Below are 21609 nucleotides of genomic sequence, written 5' to 3'. Positions count from 1 at the left end.
TATGCCTTGGACCTTTCTAAAACTTTTGACTGTGTGGTCTATCAAGTCTTTTTTTTACTATTTTGATAATTGTTTAAGCCTTTCAGTTAGTTTTCTTCGTCGTTTCTAGTACGAGAATTCCTACCTCCGTATTAGTATATTTGGGTCTCCGTTTGTCCCTGTATATATTGTGGCGTAAAACAAGGAGAGGTTTTATCGTGTTGCATATTCAAGATGTATATTTCTAGTGTATTAGATGAAATTAAATTGAACTGTTTAATTAGTCTTTCAGATGTTTTATATTCTACCTGTGCGGATGATCCTTTACTGATATTAGATAAATGAATAAAAACAAGTTTTTTCAACTGAAAGTGAGGAGAAGCATTAAAACTCAAAACGAACAGAAATTATTCAGTATATGATGGGGGTTGCCCTCTTCTCAATACCTCACTCTTTACGCTAAAGTCTTTCTTAGAACTTTTATAAAGCCTTATTATTCTCATTAAACGGCCCTTGTGTTTCACAAGCTGTTCTTACAGGAATTTGGACAAAAAGTCAAACCTTAGCGTAAAGAGCAAGGTGCAAAATTGAGTTGGCAAAGAAAAGTAAAACAAATAAAAAGAATTTTGTAAAGGAGCTCTGTCAAACACCCCCAGTGTAAAATTTCCCCTGGAAAGTTCATCCCCAGAAAATTCTCCCTCTCCACGGAAAATTATCCATATGGAAACCCACCCGAAGCACGAATTCCTCCCTTCAAAATATCCGTATACTTTACAATTACATATACTGTCCATAAACAATGGGCAAATTTCATAACTTAAAGGCCTCTCCCCAAGGGCTGTGGGGGGTCATGTTACCTATAAAGACATAGTTATTGGATTTTTCAACTATGCTGATCAAAATGACTGTCTCAAATTTTGATCGGACAACCTTGGGAAAAATGGAGTGTGGGAGGGGGGCTAGTTGCCCTCCAATCTTTTAGTCACTTGAAAAGGGCACTAGAACTTTTGATTTCCACTAGAATGCACCCTCTCCGGATCTTCAAGGACCACTATTTCGATACGATCACCCCTTGGGAAAAAATAAACAAAATAAAAAAAAAACACGCACCCGTGTTCTTTCTTCTGGAAAAAAAAATGCAAAATTCCACATTTTTCTATATAGGAGCTTGAAGTTCTGCAGTAGGGTCCATGATACGTAGAATCTGATGGTGTAATTTTCATTAAGATTGCTTGACTTTCAGGTGGCATTTCCCTACTTAGTCGAAAATCAAGCAAATTTTCTCAGGCTCGTGACCTTTGATGGGGAACATTAAACTTGATGAATCTTGTATATTTGGAATCAGAATAATAAGCTGATGCTTTTTATGTATTTACTGGATATCAAAATTCCGATTTTATAAAGTTTCGGTTACTATTGAGCCAAGTAGCTCATTACTTACAGTTCACTACCACTAACTATTTCATGTAAGAATAAGCAAAATCTTTCGGTTACGGTTTCAAAAGTTCCCCGTTTCTCTTCTAAGATTCGTATTTCGCTTTTTGTTGATTTTCCTGAATTTCTATTTTTGTTCTATTTTTTTGTGACCCGACTTCTTCTCATACCCCCTTAGTTTTGTTGGGGTTTTCTTCCGTTCCTTCCTTCATCTGGTTGTGTTCTCCAGTTGCTAATTTAGTTTCTAGACTATGGCAGCACATTGCTTGTGATGTTAAAAAGAAAATTTTATTTGGCTATTCTACGATTGTTGCTAATCAAAGGAAGTACAGTAGACGATAAATGGGTAGGCTTTATTCTAGTATTTGTGATCATTCTATCCTTTACCTTTCTGGTGTATTACCCCCTTTAAAAAAAGAGAAATGTTAAGCAAAATTGGTCTTTTTACTTTAGATATAAAAATTCTTTGCTTTATCCCCCCTCCCCGGGCTTAGTAATAGTAAAATAACTCGTAAGCTTGGATTACCTGATGTAACAGGCTCACATTTTTACCGATTTTCGGGCCCTCATCTCTTATTCCTGTTTAGTTAATTTTACTGTTGTATAATTTTAATGTATTCTCTTTTTTTTCAATTTTTCACAAGTGTCATTTTCTTATATGGCGTGAACTAAAAAAATTGTTATTATTTGCGACCCTTGTAACGGATGCTTCGTTTAGATTGGGATGCCAACATCGCCTTATCAGTTTTGCTTATGATAACTGTTGCTAATATTTTTAGTTGCTTGTGTTTTATTAATTGATCTTTTTTATTTAGTTTTATGTCAATGTTTAATTTCGCTTCTGGTTCTTTATTATTTTTTTCAATTACTCCGTAAGCGTCAAAAATTTTCTGTGGTTTATAAATAAATTTTTGTTATAATTAATAATATATACTAAAACTAAATATTTAAAATCTAAACCTCAGTGCCTCAATTGTTCCCAAATTTTTCGAGGTTACCCGTATTTCCCTGAAAAGAAAATCAGGCTCTCCTGACAAAATTTAGAGAAAATTCGAAAATCATTAAAATGAAGATCATAGTTTCTAACGTTAAATCCCAGCTGTGTGAACCCTAGCCATGTTTCAGAGAATAAACATTCAATCAGTTTTGATTGAGCTGGGTTTTCCAGAACTGAATTATTTTATTCAGTGATCATAAAGACTATAAGGACTACTTACAACACTTGTAAGAAGCGCAACTGTTTCCAAAAACAAAGAATGATTTCCTGATTCTTCTTCTTCCATAGCGTTAAACATGCTGCATATGATTCCTATGGTTTCTTTCACGTCAACGGAAGTAATAAGAGCTATGAAACTTCGGAGGTATAATGCACTTAAATTATCATCTGGTATCCTATAAAAAACATAAAATTCATAAACGAAAAGTGAAGACAGACCAGTGATTAGGTACTAAAGACCTTTTCTGGTGACGCTGTTGATCAAAGCTGTTGATCGACAGCCTATTCTGGCAAATAGTATTGATATGGACATAGGTGAGACACCTTTGTCTGTATTTATAGATTTTTGCAAAGCATTCAATACAATTGGAGTCGCTAGATGTCCGCGGAAAGTGCTTAAAGTGGTTTGAAAGTTATCTCACAGGGAGATCCCTCAAAGCAGTGTTGAAAGATGTGCGCTCAGCAGCATTTCCAGTCAATTTAATGTAATACTTATTTAATTTAATATTGATTCAGTATTATAAATATTTTAATATATTTTTAGTTTAGCTTAATTTCAAGTGATAGCTTGAGATCTTACCTAAAATAATACATAAGAAGGTAATTCTTCGGAATTACTTACCCCTTTCTTCTCCATATGGCACTTGAGAAACCTTGCTGTGTCAAACTGAGACTTTTTTTTTATCAGACATTAAAAAGCTGTATAAACAGTGAAAATTACAAGAGTGAACACGAGTCTAAAAAAAAATTAGTAAAGCAGTGTTCAATTAATTCTGTAAGTGTTGTCGTTTATTTTCAATAATAAAAAACAATTTTGTTCACGCAAGAATTATTGTTGATCCACAGATGTTGATAATCAATTCTGCTCGCGTGAATGTTGATGAATATTGTGGATAAGGAGTGTGTTCGCAAGAAAATGCCTCTCATTTTTTAGAAGTGTTGCCGAACACCTAGAATAAGATGGCACAGCAATAAAAGCGAAAATACACCAAAAGTACAATTTATGAGCAAAAAAGACCGAAAGCGCAATTTAAAAAATCGCTTAGAAAATATATTGTTTAAAGAATGCAATCACAACAGTCTAAAAAAAATACTAATGGCAGAAATGTGCCACGTCCAGCAGCTTTGCTCCGTTGATAAATTGAAATAGAGCAAAACTCATCTGAAGTTTCTTTCTGTAACCCGAGGGCTCACGGCTGTTAAACTGCAAGCAGTGTACAAAAGCAGTGTATCACTTACAGCAGTGTTAAAGTTTCTTAAATTACAATTAAAAAAACCGTGTTAAATTTTATTCAAACTGATAATAATTTATTTATAACAATACACGTAAATAGACGTATCTAAATGATTAATAAGATTATGGATAGAAGTGGGAACGCACAACACACATATTTCGGAAGAATAAAATCAAATAATTATTTGGGGTAAAAATGGTAATAACATTTTCTGCGTGTGGTAACAACAGGTACAAAGAAACCTAATTATTTTTCGACAGTAAGAATAAAACAAAACTGAGCTGGGGCCCCTGAACAGAAAAAAATGGTTTACTCGAAAATTCGGTTTTCGAAAATTCGGTTTGCTCGAAAAAAAAAATAGGTTGTGCATTCTCACACAAATTTGGATATCAAGGTGCGAGTCTCTGCTACACTTTATTCAACCTATCAAATTAAAATAATTATTATTACCCCCCCCCAAAAAAAAAATCGCTCCAAAATCCAGCACTTTCTTTTGACACGAGAAAACAAATGTTAGTAAAAATAATTTACAAGTTGGCTTATATAAATTTACACATAAAACGAAATTCTTACACTTGAGTTGACCAATTTTAATTGATCCACATTAATTAGGCTTTCCACCCGAAAAATTTACTGTGCGTGCGATTTAACCGTAATTTTTCGGATTGAATTATTTTTTCACCAAATAATAAAAATGACAAAAATAGTTTTAAAATTAAAAATATAGAAGAATACCGATAATGAATAGGAATATCCCAGAACCAAATTACAGCTATTTGGGGAGGGGGAGGGGATCCATAAGGATCCCCTTAAGGAGGAAAATAAAAACAACAAGCAGGCATAAACTTGTCAAAATTACCTTCTATAATTATATTATATTCGCTATTTACTGAAGCAATAAAAAAGGGTAAACTAACGAGGAAAAGAACTACTGCTGTACATTTAGTTTTCATTTTCTTATCTTATCAAGTTAAATCAAAATTAATGACCAATAAATAATCATGTCAAATAACCTCTTGTTTCTAATCCAGTCACCTCCCTTCCGAAAACAAATAGCGGAGAAAAAAGATGCAAGGGGAAAAAATTCAAAAACTGTAATGACATGAGCAGATAAAAATACACGGTAATTTCAGCATGACTTACTTTGAAAATAGTTCCAAAACGTCCTTTCTAGGGTCAAGCAGAAACAGAAACTTTGCTTTTTCGACCAAGATGGTTTCCTTCGCTGGATACTCCTTCAACAGGTTGTCATACGTAACATCAGTGTGGCCAAGAAAAGAAGCGAATTCTACTGTAACCAAATCGCTGTATACCGAATTTCTTCTAGAACGATTGAAGTACCAAGGACATCAAAATAAAATATTTTCCCCTAGACCCGTCTTAGGCCTAATCCTGCCTGAAAACAGCAATTTTCTGTGATTATTTCAGGTTTATAACGTTTAAGGGTAATATCATATTTTCGTCGGTGTTGCAATACTGAACCGTGAAAATAAACAACCAAAAGCAATGAGGTAGGTTGACAACGCTTTTGTCCATAAAAAACAAACATTGACAATCTGTCGATTTCAAGAGACAGCTACATCTTCAAAGGAAAGATGCACTTTCTCAGGCTGTTTGAAGCTATCCGTGTTTAACTTTTTTTTACTGATTTTGTACCCGCGTTTTTTTTTTCCTTTTTTTCTTGAATTTGGCAGTGGCTATAACTAATGGCTATGTTTGAATATCCTTTTCATTAAAATCTGAATTCTGAATTCCTGAAAATCTGAATTCCTGGTTTTCCTAAGTTTCTAAGATGCACATGGTTGCGTAAATATCCACTTAACCGAGTCAGACAATCAAATTTCCATTTCCCTGCCCTTGATATTGTGATTTTTTTTAAAGGTGATACCCTTCTAAAGAAAACAAAACACCTTACTACTAAACTGTACTTGTCTTTTGTATAAAACACACTCGAGAAGTGAAGTTTGAATGCTACTGAAATAAAAGAACATATGAGGAAAATACAAACCATTAGTAACAAAATTATAAAAACTACCACAAAGAATTACGGAAGGAGGCTGTCCAGAGAGCGTAACCTAAAATAACCTAGCCTAACCAAAATACCAACTAAGTATTTAACTACAAAAACAGCTATAATGCGGTTTCTCAACGAGCCGAAGGCTATTGTCTGGTATAGACAGCGTGAAAAACCGGTATTTGTAATACAGTTTCACGAGTGTGTTTTATATTATAGACAAGTACCGCTGAAACTACAAACAAATCATCGCAACTACACAACTAATTCACTCGCCACAGCTACATCACTACTAACAACTAGCAGCAAGGTCACTTGTAGCCAGCACATCATAAAGCTGTGTCAGTGTTGCGATTTGCCACGATTCGAAAGAGAAGGCCTTGTGACAGGAAGTTTTAGATTTAGACGCGGCTTCGTCCATTGTGGTGTCAAAAGGTATTGTACCGTTTCGTCATCATTGGTGGCCCCAAAGTAGGTTTACAGTTGTTAAATTATCTTTTACATGGTTAAAAGTTGCTTGCTTAGTGATAGCAATATAAAACACTACTTACGTTATAGATCTAAGATATTGCTAGCAGTAAAGATGTCGAAGGAAAGGATGTTAAAGCAGAAATGGCAAAATTACAGGGTTTTTTTTTATTTCTAAAACATCTAAGTCAAATATTCGATTCCATATTCTATATCATCGTCAAGGTCTCTACATCTATGATAGGACTAGCAGCATTGATATCGAAATAAACGGCGTTAAAGAAGAAATGGGGAAATCACAGGTTTCTATTTTATTTCTGTATCTTCTATCATACATATCATATATTCTATTATCATCTAGACCTTATCTTACTTTATTTTATTATATTCTAATTTAATCTACGTTATAAATATTCTGTTTTGTTATATACTATATTCTATTTTATATTCTATATCACCATCGAGGTCTTTAAGGACAGAGTTGCTAATTGAAATCTATAGTTATTTATTATGTATAGCTTTTCTTGTTATTATTATGTTTTTGTTGTTTTAATAATAAAAAAGATTCTCTCTCTCTCTCTCTCTCTCTCTCTCTCTCTCTCTCTCTCTCTCTCTCTCTCTCTCTCTCTCTCTCTCTCTCTCTCTCTCTCTCTCTCTCTCTCTCTCTCTCTTTTTGTCCCAAATGTTTCCCTGAAGTTCAGCCGTCATATCGAAAAAAAAAATATGAACAGACAACAGTTTGATGTAGAAGGTCTTTAAAAAAGTCACTATATTCATGTAAAATACTTCAAATTTAGTTTCCATTTTTTTCTAAAATAAATGGTAACTATGAAATAAATTGCCTTCAGTACCAATGCTACAAATATTACTACTAACAACTCACCGCAGCACCAAGCCGCCTTAGCCCAACACAGCTACGCACGATCCTCCTCCATTTCAATCTACTTAACGCCTCCCTCTTTACACCCTCCTAGGAAGTTCTTATCTCCCTTAAATCTTCCCTTAAGGAATTCTCCCCCACCAACCGGGGACGGCCAAATTTTCGTTTTGCCAAGTCTCTACCAACTAAGCTTTCACCTCGTTCCACGGTTGTTCTGATCAATCCTGAAACTGGGACTATAATAAAGCACTGTTGTCTTGCTTTTTATGCAAAGATATGTTTACTCCGGTTATTTTGTGTTTCTCTCAGAGATATGTGTGCTATTTGTATTGCACATTTCACAGGTGTCCTCTAACACATGTGTATTTTCTTGGCCTTTTTAATGTCATTTACATGCTTTGTAAATCTAGATTGACAATAAGCGACTCTTGTTCTTAGAAGTCGCTTATTGCTCCAGTCCACTGAAACCATTATCAGTAAAATTAAGAAACAACAAATGCGCTGGTTAGGCCACGTCAAGAAATCAAGCGGCTGGTTAGGCCGATCCGCCTTCCAAAAATCGCCCTCAAAGGATCTCTCCATGGCCTTCGTCCATGAGCCAGACCACGAAAATGGTGGATGGAGAACTCCCACTTTGACAACGTCAAGATAGCCCAGTTATTACGTATCGCATCAGGCAGAGCAATGTACCGAGCCCTTACACATGAGCTAGCAAGAGGAGTGGCCCCAAAACGTCCCATGAGGATGGCCGGGACCTAAGTAAGTAAGTAAGTTCTTAAGAGCGCTCCCTTTGTATCTTTTTTTGTTAGGAATTCAGAAACAAATGTAACAACCAGGCAAAACTTTTTACATGTAATCCTTTCTATCAGAATATCTTAATTAGATGGGGAAAGGCAGATTCCGTTAGAGGAGGGAAGCAAAGCTTCCCTCCTCAAGTGCTTCCCTTGCACTTGACTCAATCTTATACACAATTGCTTAACCCTATCTGTCAGGAGATAATAAAAATGGTTTGGTATAAGGGAATGGGATATTTTGGTTCTGTTAGAAGAGAGGTGGTAAACTTCAGCATCCTTGTGCATTATTTAGGTTCTTAGGTAGTAGTTACCAGGTCAACTTTCTGCGCAATAGTTTTAAGATTTAATCCCCAATGGCATCACTTTTATAATTGTGTTGCCCTTCACCTTTAACAGCAGGAAACATTGGGAAAGAGAAGGAAATTACAAAAAAAGGTCAAGGGGTGAAGGGAGGTTTATTGGAGGGTTTGTTACAGGTAGAATTGTATCATGTTTCAGTAAAATATTACAGATGCTATACCAAACCATATTGTTTCAAAGTTGTAAATACGGCATAAGAAACTCCACTTGTCTACTCATTTCGTTATCCTGCTTTTTTCGTTGTTTTCGTGTTTTATTCTCTTTTTTTCTTTAACATTACTTCTCTATCATTTACTTTTTGTATTTGTGGCATAATATTTTGTATGTGTGGCAATAAATTAATCAATACATATATGATAAACCATTAGAAAAATTTCCGAGCAAAATGGAGTTTTGGCTTGGGAATTCATAGTTTATGACTTGATTACAGGGGCTGTTCAGAATGACGGGTGAACCCGTATTTCCGAAAATTAGGATTATTTCCTTCAAAATACAATTTAATGAATATACTATTGCACAAAATTCGTAAGGGTGATAAATTTGTGCCAAGGAAATACCAGTGCCAAGTCATACACAATTATCAAAACAATTAAATACATCGGTACTAGTTTTGTTCATTTATTCACAAAATTAGCAATATTAACAATGGAATCTGTGCGTATTGTGCACAGTTTATAGACAGTAAGCTTATCGCAGATCAATTCTGGTCTTCGTTCTCGGTGCGAACAAAAAGCTCCTCCCACTTATTTCTGCATTAGCGGATTAGAGTAGAGATGCCATATATCTCCTACTGGCACACCATATATGGGCATAGAACCACGTGGTTTATGGACTTTGTCAGTTAGAATTTTAAAAACAGGAATTTTGTCACATTTATGGATGGTTTTATGGATTTTGTCAGTGAGAATGAAAAAACAGGAAGTTTGTCACATTTATGTCTGTTTTCATGGATGGTTATGTGTGTTGATTATTTGATATTTTTATGGATTATTGAGTCTAATGGGGGCAGGTCAATGACGCTTCCTTCTTGTTGTTGCTCGATGCAAATGCCAAGGTCAATGTTGTTGTTGTTGTTTTGAACAGAGTCATTAGAGAGAACACGTGGTTAATAGGGTCAATGTTGTTGTCGTTCGAAGCAAAGTTAATGACACTACCTTCCTGTTCGAGGCAGATGTTATGATCCTGAAATAGTATTTGTTATTGTTATTCGAGCCAGATGTTATGAGGTTCCGAGAAACAGTTAATGACACTTCCTTCCTGTTCGAGGCGGATGTTATGATCCGGAAATAGTATTTGTTTTTGTTATTCGAGCCAAATGTTACGAGTTCCCGGGAAACACTTAGATCCCCATTCTTAGCAAATCAGCGAGTCGGTTAAATCCCCCACCTCAACCAAACAGAGGGCTTGTTACATATGGTTTTAACCGTTACATTACAAATCGCCCTTGAGATTTCGTATTTAACGGACATGCAATGTGACTAAATTATCAGAAAGTATTTTGACACAGTGCAAACAACCTGACAATGGATAAATTTGATGAGCTTGAGGTCTTGGCAGCCGCAATTAGCAATGTAAGTGCATTTTTATTTTCAAACAAATTTTCCTTGGACATCCTCCAATATATTCAGCTAAAACGTAAATATATTCCTTTACCCTCAACCCCCCCCCCCCCACAAACCATACTCAATGCAAAACGTATATATATTCCTATACCCTCAACCCCCCCCCCCCCCAACAAACCTAACCACCAAACAATCTTTATATTCAGCTAAAATGTAAATATATTCCTTTACCCTCAAACCCCCTCCCCCCAACAAACCTAACCACCAAACAATCTTTATATTCAGCTAAAATGTAAATATATTCCTTTACCCTCAAACTCCCCCCCCCACAAACCATACTCAATGCAAAACGTATATATATTCCTATACCCTCAACCCCCCCCCCCCCAACAAACCTAACCACCAAACAATCTTTATATTCAGCTAAAATGTAAATATATTCCTTTACCCTCAAACCCCCCCCCCCTAACCATACTCAATGCAAAACGTATATATATTCCTATACCCTCAAACCCTCCCCCCCTCCCCAACAAACCTAACCACCAAACAATCTTTATATTCAGCTAAAATGTAAATATATTCCTTTACCCACAAACCATACTGAATGCAAAACGTAAATATATTCCTTTACCCTCAAACCCCCCCCCCCAAACCATACAATCCTTATAGTCAATGTAAATATATTCCTTTACCCTCAAAACCTACCCCCCCCCCCCACAACAAACTATACAATCCCAAATTCTCGCAAAAAGAAATTCTCTTTTCGATAAATTCCTTCCCTCTATATTTCCAGCTAAATCCCCCCCCAACAAACCATACTGAATGCAAAACGTAAAATATATTCATTTTACCCTCAAAACCTACCCCCCCCCCTCCCCAACAAACCTAACCACCAAACAATCTTTATATTCAGCTAAAATGTAAATATATTCCTTTACCCTCAAACCATACTGAATGCAAAACGTAAGTATATTCTTTTACCGTCAAAACCTAACCACCGCACAAGGAAATACCTTTTTGATAAATTTGGCCTTTCTGTAAGCCTTATCAACTTCTGCATATCTCTTAGCTATTAACCCGCTATGTTTTGACAATACATTTCCGCAGGGTTATAATTACTTTGTCGTCCCCTCTTCCGATGTGTTTACAAACGCGGTCAAGTCAAAGGGTTTCTCCGTCAAAATTAAAAAACCTTTTAAGCAATAATTAGAATTGTAGTTTCGTAACCTGTATGGAAGGAGAGAAACAGATTAAGTTTAACAATATATTTAGGATATTATGTGAAAGGGGGGAGGGGGCAATACATCGCTTCTAACAGCTTCGTTGTAATTAAAAGTAAGGGGGATTCTGTGTATAGACATGTACGCCCATTGACAAGAAAACTATTGTTTAATTTTATAATTTTTTCAAGACTTCAATAAAGTTTATTTTATATTCCAAGGTTTGAAAACATGATTTTTGGGTATGTTTGGAAATTTTATTTGAAATAGAAAATATTATTGCTTCGCTTTCGATTGAATAAAACGCACGATTAACTCTATGAGAGGGATTGCTTAATTTTACTAAATTTAGGGGGAGAGAATATGGGTTTTGTGCTTTCTTAGTTATAAACTAAACAAAATTATGGTTAATAACTTTCTTTCTTTAAAAAGGGAGAAATTATTTTGATTTGATTTTTCTTCTCTTCTTTAAGGCAAATTATGAAGAATTTGCGGGCACTGCATTGATAAGACCTATGGCTGACGCAAATAGCGAAGAATGCGTGCCCCCTTCTTCCAAGAAAGCGAGGGTCAATAATGCGCCCCCTGCGAAGGCGACAGTTGTCCAATATGGTCGTTGGCCGAAACCCCCCAGCTCCACGCTGCCTGCCCAAGTGCAGCCATCCATGCAAGCCCCTGTCCCGACTACGCAAGTCACAACTCCTGCACAAGAAATTAATGTCGGCCCCTCCACCCTCCAACAGACGTTACCTGGGCCTTCAAGACAAGCCGTAGGCCAAACATTGGCTCCTTCTCACGCAATATCTGAGCTATCAGCTCCCCATCAAGCGTCAGTGCACTCTCCGTCAAGTCCTGAGCCTTCCATACAAGATAAAAGGGTTGGCTCCTTCAAGCAAGTCATAGACCAACCAATGGTCCTCTATAATGTAATGTCCAAGCCTTCAGCTTCCTGTCAAGTGGTTGATCAATTTGAAGACGTGAGTATTTTTTTCTATCTAATAAGCTATTTTTTTAGCTGTTAGAGAGCCTTTTACTCTTTACTTTTATCTTTTCACTTTTTTCTATCATTCAGGACCAAGAAATATCTAAACAAACCGATTTTTCAACACTGTGTAAAAGTATATCTCAGAGATTTATTAAAATATTAACCCCCCTCCCAACCCTTATTTTCTCGGCCCTCCCTCAGAGATATCTAAATATATTTTTTGCTTGTCAAACTGCTCCTTTTCTAATCTTTGCTATTTTCTATGCATCCCCCCCCCTATCGCTTCGCCTCTATCTCCGACGTGCATATTGGTATGGGTAATTTCAATTAATGCTCCCGATTTGAAACTCAAAATCTCCTATTTTCCACAATTGATTATCACATTGTGTTAAGAGAAGGAACTGAGAGAGATTATTGTATTTGTCACATATGGATCCCGTAATTTGCGCAAGGATATTTCTATCATGCCAAAGATTTTAACGAGGGGAAACCGAGTTAACGGTTCTCGACATTTTGAAGTTCAAACTCATTCATCTACCCTCCATAATAAAACTCATGTTTTTACTGAACGTGTATGGAATTAGAGAGAAACTTGGATTTATGCAGTCTACGCGAATATTTCAACATTTTTTGGGACATTATGTAAACGGCCGGGAGCCAGTGGGTCTGGGAAGCGCTGTGGGGGCAAGGTTAGGGACGCGCCGGGGGAAGCGCCACGGGTCTGGGAAGCGTCACGGGGTCGAGAAGCATCGCGGGAAGCGATGCGGGTCCAGAGAAGTGCCACAAGGATGCGCCTAGTGTCAGGGACGCGCCACGGGACAGGGATGCACCCAGGGCACGTGAAGCTTCGCGGTACGTGCGGCGGGCCCCGAGTCACGCAACAGGGTGGCACCATGAGTCAGGGACGCGCCGGGGGGAGCGCCATGGGTTAGGGAAGCGTCACGGGCATAGGAAGAAACGCGTGACGTGATGCGGGCCCAGATAAGCACCACCGGGATGCGCCACGAGTCAGGGAAGCACCAGAGGGAGCGCCACGAGTCTTGGAGGTATCCTGGGGGCGCGAAGCAGCGCGGGACGTGCGGTAGGCCCCGAGACGCGCCACACGGATGCACCACGAGTCAGGGACGCGCCGAGGGAAGCACCATGGGTTAGAGACGCGCCGTGGGCCGGGACAGTGCTGCAGAGTTGCCCCCCCCCAACAAAAAAAAAAAAAAAAAAAAAAAAAAAAAAAATCCTATGTAATATCTTATATTATATTCAGTTGAATTAACCAAATGTTATTAATCAATAAAAAACCAAATTTTAAAAGCAGTAGGGGTGATTTGAACACTGAAAATAAGCTATTTTTCATTTATAGATTACATTGGTTCCATACTCGCCATCTCCCCCCTGCTCGTCAGTTGGAGAAGGAGAAGAAGATGCATCTTTGGAGTCCCCCAACAATTTAACATGGGACGATAGCATTGAAGTACCTGACAATATTGATGAGTTTTTAGATGATTTTTTTAAAGTAGATAATAGCGCAGTTGAACTGGTAGACTTGAGCCCAAATACACTACAGCTTTTAGATGATTTTACAGGGAACCCTCCTCCCACCGATTACCCACTTCAAACAACTGAAGTGGAACAGAGTCCAAATATTGTTGAACAAGTAGGGGGAGGGGATACATCATTCCCAGACTTTCAACTGTCCAATACAATATTGAATAATATAGTTGTTTTCACTGCAACGTTTGGGGATCCTTTTAATACACTAATGGGGGGAAATTTTGTTTTTGATCCTGTAGAAATAGTGCATGCCTATGTAGATAAAATTCGGGCACGACTGGAGAACCAAATTCAATTGTGGGGGGGCAGGGATTCAATTAAGGTTTCTTTTGTTTTAAAGGTTTTTTATTTGACTGAAGAGAAATGTGAGGTTTACTATCATTTTATACATTCCGAGATGCGTGTAATTTATCCAAATTTATAAAATTTTTAGGGAGTTTTTTGTGAGTGGGTAGGACAAATTATCGTGCATCTCGAGAACTATAAAGAAAATGGGAGTGGCTCAGTAGTTTTATTCATTGACAATTTAACCGTAAATATTTGTAAATTTAAGAAAGATTTTATTTTAAGAGGGGGTGGGGAAAGGGCAGTAGTTTTAAATTATAATCCAGATCTAGAGGGTTGTAAAGGTGTCCAGAAGATCTGTTTTGAAACAGATCAAAAGTGTTTCAGATATACTTTCCTCATATCAGCCTTTCAGCCTCTAGCAGATGACGCTACTAAGACGAATTTAGATCACTGGGCTGTACATGGGAAGGAAGGGTCCGATTTCCCAGTTGTAGATTTTTCATGCTTAGAGGGGAAATACCCAGTAACGCTACGATCAATTGACATGTTTGAAAGGGCTAATGCCCATTTGAATATTGGCGTTACTGTGGTACAATATGAAACAGAATTTGAAGATGAGGTTCGTTCAAAAAAGAAGGGGGTGGTCGTCCCCGTCAGGGGCCCCTCAGTTGATTTGGTTAAACACTGGCTTTGGTTGCTTTACACACCACCTAGTCAACCGAACACAATCGCTAATTTGAACCAAATCACTGACATTAGTCGAGTTCTGGGGGAGGGAAAAACGGGGCGGGGCCAATGTTTCTACTGTCCAACATGCCTGTCTAGATTCCGTAGTGATATGAAACTACGGGGTCACATGAGACACTGTAGACGGCATGGATATCAGACAGTGGAAACGGTTTCAGGGGATAGGGCCATTCTACGTTTTAAAAATTTTCAGAATACCCTTCTCCAATGCAACAAAATATCTTTGGACTGCGAAGCTAAGCTGGTGGAGGTGAATGACCCACAATATCCAAACCGTATCAAAGAACACCAGGCCATTGCAGTCTCCTATGCCCCTGCGCAAAGAGATAATTCTAATACCATGCGGTTGTTAGAAATAGTAGAAATATTAGATGAGGGAGATGAGTGCATGGTCAAGGCATTGACTAAACTGATTGGCACGGCTAATGGTGCTATTTCTCGTTTGAGAAATACGCATTATCCACTGGTGCTGTCTGCAGAGGATCGTCTTGTTATTAAAAATCAAAAAATAGGTTGGGTATGTAAGGGGGAGTTTGTAGAGGAGGATAAGGGGACAAGAGGGGGAGGGGAAAGTCAGAGACCATGATCACTTTCTGGCAAGACATATCATCTGGGGGTAGTAATTTGAGAGGAGTAGTGCATCAATCGTGTAATTTAAACGTTAGCCAACAGTTTTTTATCCCAGTTTTTATTCATAACTCTAATTATGACTTAATATTTATTTTACCAGCACTGGCACGTATGCACAGGGAGGGTGAGGGAGTAGATAGTCCATGGGTGAATAATTCATTTATCTACAACATTATTCCCAAATCAGCCGAGAAGTTGTTGCTTCTCGAACTGAAATGGCAGGTAGTGGATAATGAGCGTACGTGCTGGAATAAAATTAGGTTTTTAGATTCTTGTAGTTTTTTCCCCAGATCCCTTAGTCAACTAATTCAAGTGCAGAAAAGCGACAATTTTGATAGCTTTCCCTTGCTTAAACAGCACTTTCCAGACAGTGAAATGTATGACTTATTAACCAGCAAAGGTGTCTATGCATATGATTATTACTGTTCGGGCGCTCGCTTAAGCGAGGAGAAACTACCTCCAATTGAAGCTTTTCACAATTCACTCACCAACAGTGAATGCACAGTCGAGGAGTATGAGTTTGCCAAGAAGGTGTGGGCTAAGGGGGATTGTACGAATGGGTGGGATTATTGCTGACTATACTTTGCCAGTGACGTTCTAACTCTGTTGGATATAGTCTGCAAGAACACAGACCAGATCTATTCAGAGTTTGGACTAGATATAGGATATTATTTTTCTACACCACATTTAGTAATGGATTTAATTTTAAAAATTAGCAGGGAGGAAATAGGGCTAATCACGGATGTAGACCAACATCTTTTTGTAGAGCGTTCAATGAGGGGAGGGTATCTTTTTCATGGGGACCGTGTCTTATCAACCGATCCGAGCAGACAAAGCACCGGTGTAAGGTCAAATGCAGTGTTCTTGGACATGAACTCGTTGTACCCCTTAGCAATGTCCCATTACTCTTTGCCGTGTGGGAACAATCAATGGCTTGAGAATCCTTGTGAGTTCCCGGACTTTAACACCGTCGAGAACAATGGGCCACAAGGATGGTTCTTTGAAGTTGACAGTCACATTCCGCTGGCCCTTCACGACTCTGTAAAAGATTTTGTTTTTCCCTGTATCAATCGACCAGTGACCAGGGACCCGCTGAGCCCCTACAATCGATCACTGGTTGAGGATATGGGGATGCATTGGACTCCCTCTAAACAGAAACTGATTGCTGATTTGGACCCTAAAGAGAATATCGTTGTTCACCATGTGCTTTTGCACTGGATGGTGAACAATGGCTTCAAGATCACCAAAATACATAGGGTCCTGCAGTTCAATCAGAAACCTTATTTGAAAACGTTTATCGATACTTTTGTCGATAAACGTTCTAGGGCAAATTCAAAGGTGGAGAAGGAATGGTACAAGCTCATTCTAAATTCAGCGTTTGGCAAAATGTGTGAAAGAGTACGTAACAGATCTCGCTGCGACGCCTTGACTGACCCTCCAGAGTGTTCACGAATTATTGCCGACCCTAATTTCACATCATTCACGAGCAGAGAGGCCGGCATGGTTCTTCTACACAGAAATAAGCGAAATGTAGTACTGAACAAGAATATTGCAGGAGGTAGTTCAGTAATAGAAATTTCAAAAAAGCTCATGTTGTCGTTCTTTTACAATCTGTGCAAGGTGCAATGGCCACGGGAGGGGGAGGTTCAAGTATATTATGGGGATATAGATTCTGTACTGCTAAAAGTAAAAACTGAAGATTTATTGGGCGATTTGCCAAATGGGATACACATCAGCTCGCGGATGGATTTCACCAACTGGAACCAACCTCTCTACCCCGAGCTGGTGAAACGTCAAGCCCCCAACCAACTATTAAAATTAAAATCTGAAACGGGGAGTGATTTGATATCTAGGGGGGTGTTCCCGGGTCCCAAAGTTTATTGCGTGGAAACACATAGTGGGGATGAAAAGAAAACATGTAAAGGGGTGCCTACACACTTTGTAAAGAGCAATTTTAACATTAGCGTATACAAAGACTGTGTAGAAAGTAGCCTAGTGCCCAGAGCACAAGTGCTTGCAAGTCGCTCTCTACAGTATCGAAACTATACTGTGAGAGTAGAAAAAATGCAATGTCATGTATATCCGACAAGGTCTATGTGCTCGAGAATGGTGTGAGTGTCCTGCCCCATGGCCATTATCGTATTTCAGATCGAGTTGAATGCTTAGACTATCGTAATCAGCTTGGTCTGGATAAACTAATCTAACCACCACTCAACCTTTCATAAACTAACTAACCGCCCAACCCGTTCATAAATTAACTAACCCAATCTCACTACCTTAACCACTAACCCATCCACTAACCCATAGCAGTGACGACAACTATTTTTCCATCGCGGCTCCAGGGGGGTGGGGGACCCTTCCCAAGGCCGGTTCCCGGGGGGGGCACCAATCACGCTACTGTTCAACTGTGCTAGTTCCAAGTGTATTTTATTGTATAGAAAAGTGTTGTATACAAAAGTGCTGTACAGAAAGGTGTTGTACACAAAGTGTTTAAAGACAATAAGTGTTGTACAAAAAGTGTTTAAAGACAATAAGTGTTGTACAAAAAGTGTTATCATTGTTCATGTTGAACAAATAGAATTTTCATTTTGACCATGAAATTTTGTCAATTGTTCTTGTTGAACAAGTGTTATTTTTATCTTTGCAGTTCACGTTGAACAAGTGTTATCATATTGCTGTAATAAATGTTGCCATGAAATATTGTTTTTGTTGTTCTTGAATAGATAGGTCTATGGGAAAATTACTACTTATTCATTGGACACATATGATTTACAGTTAGTCAGAGTCCGACTGTTGTCAACAGCATGTATCAATTTAAAACACCCTTTCAGATCATTTCTGTGTGGACCCTCAATGTCGGGGAAAACAACGCTTTTAGCTATAAACTAAAACTAAACACTAATCTAAACACTAATCTAAAACTAAACTAAAACCAAACTAAGCTACTACATTAAAACTCTAACTAAAAATATAAACTAAAACTCTAATCTAAAATTAAACTAAAACTAAACTTAAAAATCTAAAATAAAACTAAAACTAAACTAAAACTAAACTAAAATGATAAACTAAAAATCTAGACTAAACTAAACCAAAACTAACTAAAAATCTAAACTATAGCTCTAACTAAAACTCTAGCTAAACTAAAACTAACTAAAATCTAAACTACTAAACTAACTAAAAATCTAAACTAAAACTCTAAAATAAAACTAAACTTTAAACTAAAACTGAACACTAATATAAAAATAAAATAAACTAAACTTAAAATCAAAATAAAAATCTAAAATAAAAATAAACATTTAACTAAAAATAAACTATAAATAAAATAAAAGTATAAACTAAAATAAAACTAAACTAATAAACTAACTAAAAATTTAAACTAAACTAAAAATAAACTCTAAACTCTAAACTACTAAACTAACTAAACATATAAAATAAACTAAAACTAAACTAATAATAAACTAAAAAACTATAATACTAAACTAACTAAAACTAAACTAATAAACTAACTAAAATCTAAACTAAAACTAAACTAAACTGCTAAACTGAAAATCTAAACTAAACTAAAACTAAACTAAACGAACTAAAAATATAAAATAAACTCTAGCTAAACTAAAACTCTAAACTAAAACGCTTTAGCAAACTGTAGCTAAACTAAAATAAAGGTAATAAAATTAAACTAAAACTAAACTAAAAATCTAAACTAAATAGGTAATAAAATAATAAATTAAAGATCTAGACTAAACTAAACCAAAACTAACTAAAAATCTAAACTATAACTCTAACTAAAACTCTAGCTAAACTAAAACTAACTAAAACTAACTAAAATCTAAACTACTAAACTAACTGAAAATCTAGCTAAAACTCTAAAATAAAACTAAACTTTAAACTAAAACTGAACACTAATCTAAAACTAAAATAAACTAAACTGAAAATCAAACTAAAAATCTAATTGAAAACTAAACATTGAACTAAAACTAAACTAGAACTAAACTAAAAATCTAAACTAAACTAAAACTAAACTACTAAACTAAAATTTAAACTAAAATAAAACTAAAATACTAAACTAACTAAAAATCTAAACTAAACTAAAACTAAACTAATACTAAACTTAAAAACTAAAATACTAAACTAACTAAAACTAAAATAATAAAATAAATAAAATATAAACTAAAACTAAAATAAAATAAAACTAAACTAAACGAACTAAAAATCTTAACTAAACTCTAGCTAAACTAAAACTCTAAACTAAAACTAAACTAACTAATACTTAACTAAAATCTAAACTAAACTGCTAAATTAAAACTCTAACTAAAAATATAAATTATAACACTAAACTAAAACTAAACTAGAACTAAAAATCTAAACTAAACTCTAGCTAAACTAGAACTCTAACTAAAACTCTTTAGCAAACTGTAGCGAAACTAAAATAAAGGTAATAAAATTAAACTAAAACTAAACTAAAAATCTAAACTAAATAGGTAATAAAATAATAAATTAAAGATCTAGACTAAACTAAACCAAAACTAACTAAAAATCTAAACTATAACTCTAACTAAAACTCTAGCTAAACTAAAACTAACTAAAATCTAAACTACTAAACTAACTGAAAATCTAGCTAAAACTCTAAAATAAAACTAAACTTTAAACTAAAACTGAACACTAATCTAAAACTAAAATAAACTAAACTGAAAATCAAACTAAAAATCTAGTTGAAAACTAAACATTGAACTAAAACTAAACTAGAACTAAACTAAAAATATAAACTAAACTAAAAATAAACTAATAAACTAACTAAAAATTTAAACTAAACTAAAACTAAACTCTAAACTCTAAACTACTAAACTAAATAAAAATATAAACTAAACTAAAACTAAACTAATACTAAACTAAAAAACTAAACTACTAAACTAACTAAAACTAAACTAATAAACTAAATAAAATCTAAACTAAAACTAAACTAAACTAAAACTAAACTAAACTAACTAAAAATCTTAACTAAACTCTAGATAAACTAAAACTCTAAACTAAAACTAAACTAACTAATACTTAACTAAAATCTAAACTAAACTGCTAAATTAAAACTCTAACTAAAAATATAAATTATAACACTAAACTAAAACTAAACTAGAACTAAAAATCTAAACTAAACTCTAGCTAAACTAGAACTCTAACTAAAACTCTTTAGCAAACTATAGCTAAACTAAAATAAAGTTAATAAAATTAAACTAAAACTAAACTAAAAATCTAAACTAAATAGGTAATAAAATAATAAATTAAAGATCTAGACTAAACTAAAACTAAACTACTAAACTAACTAAAAATTTAAACTAAACTAAAACTAAACTCTAAACTCTAAACTACTAAACTAACTAAAAATCTAAACTAAACTAAAACTAAACTAATACTAAACTAAAAATCTAAACTACTAAACTAACTAAAACTAAACTAATAAACTAACTAAAATCTAAAATAAAACTAAACTAAACTGCTAAACTGAAAATCTAAACTAAACTAAAACTAAACTAAACGAACTAAAAATCTAAACTAAACTCTAGCTAAACTAAAACTCTAAAGTAAAACTAAACTAACTAATACTTAACTAAAATCTAAACTAAACTGCTAAATTAAAACTCTAACTAAAAATATAAATTATAACACTACACTAAAACTAAACTAGAACTAAAATAAATAAACTTAAAATAAACTAAAATCTAAACTAAAACTCTAAAACAAAACTTAACTGCTAAACTATAACTAAACTCTAAACTTTTAAACTAACTAAAATTCTAAACTAAAACTGAACACTAAACTAAAACTAAACTAGAACTAAACTAAACGAACTAAAAATCTAAACTATAACTCTAACTAAACCTCTAGCTAAACTAAAATTATAAACTGAAACTAAACTAACTAATACTAAACTAAAAAACTAAACTACTAAACTAACTAAATCTAAACTAATAAACTAACTAAAATCTAAACTACTAAACTAACTAAAAATTCTACACTAAAACTAACTAAAATCTAAACTAAACTAAAACTAAACTAATGCTAAACTGAAAATCTAAGCTAAACTAAAACTAAACTAAACTAACTAAAAATCTAAACTAAGCTCTAGCTAAACTAAAACTCTAAAGTAAAACTAAACTAACTAATACTTAACTAAAATCTAAACTAAACTGCTAAATTAAAACTCTAACTAAAAATATAAATTATAACACTAAACTAAAACTAAACTAGAACTAAAAT

General features: G+C 35.2%; 1 protein-coding gene across 1 annotated transcript in view; it reads right to left on the bottom strand.

The window, feature by feature from the left end:
* The window catches only part of LOC148939853 (tetratricopeptide repeat protein 21A-like), a 274902-nt gene that overhangs the window by 209470 nt on the left and 43823 nt on the right, over positions 1 to 21609 (bottom strand). Inside the window, exons 4-5 of the mRNA XM_089105983.1 lie at positions 5008 to 5187; positions 2631 to 2805 (exon numbers count right to left, since the gene is read on the bottom strand). Coding sequence (XP_088962109.1) covers positions 2631 to 2805; positions 5008 to 5187 — 355 coding nt within the window. The remainder of the gene's footprint in view (positions 1 to 2630; positions 2806 to 5007; positions 5188 to 21609) is intronic.

This window comes from Artemia sp. Qi Xiang Cuo, chromosome 20 (genome assembly GCF_049724085.1).
Source record: "Artemia sp. Qi Xiang Cuo chromosome 20, ASM4972408v1, whole genome shotgun sequence".
Taxonomy (NCBI): Eukaryota; Metazoa; Arthropoda; class Branchiopoda; order Anostraca; family Artemiidae; genus Artemia; species Artemia sp. Qi Xiang Cuo.
The sequence above is the reverse complement of the archived record's forward strand: the minus strand, read 5'-3'. Positions and strand labels throughout refer to the sequence as shown.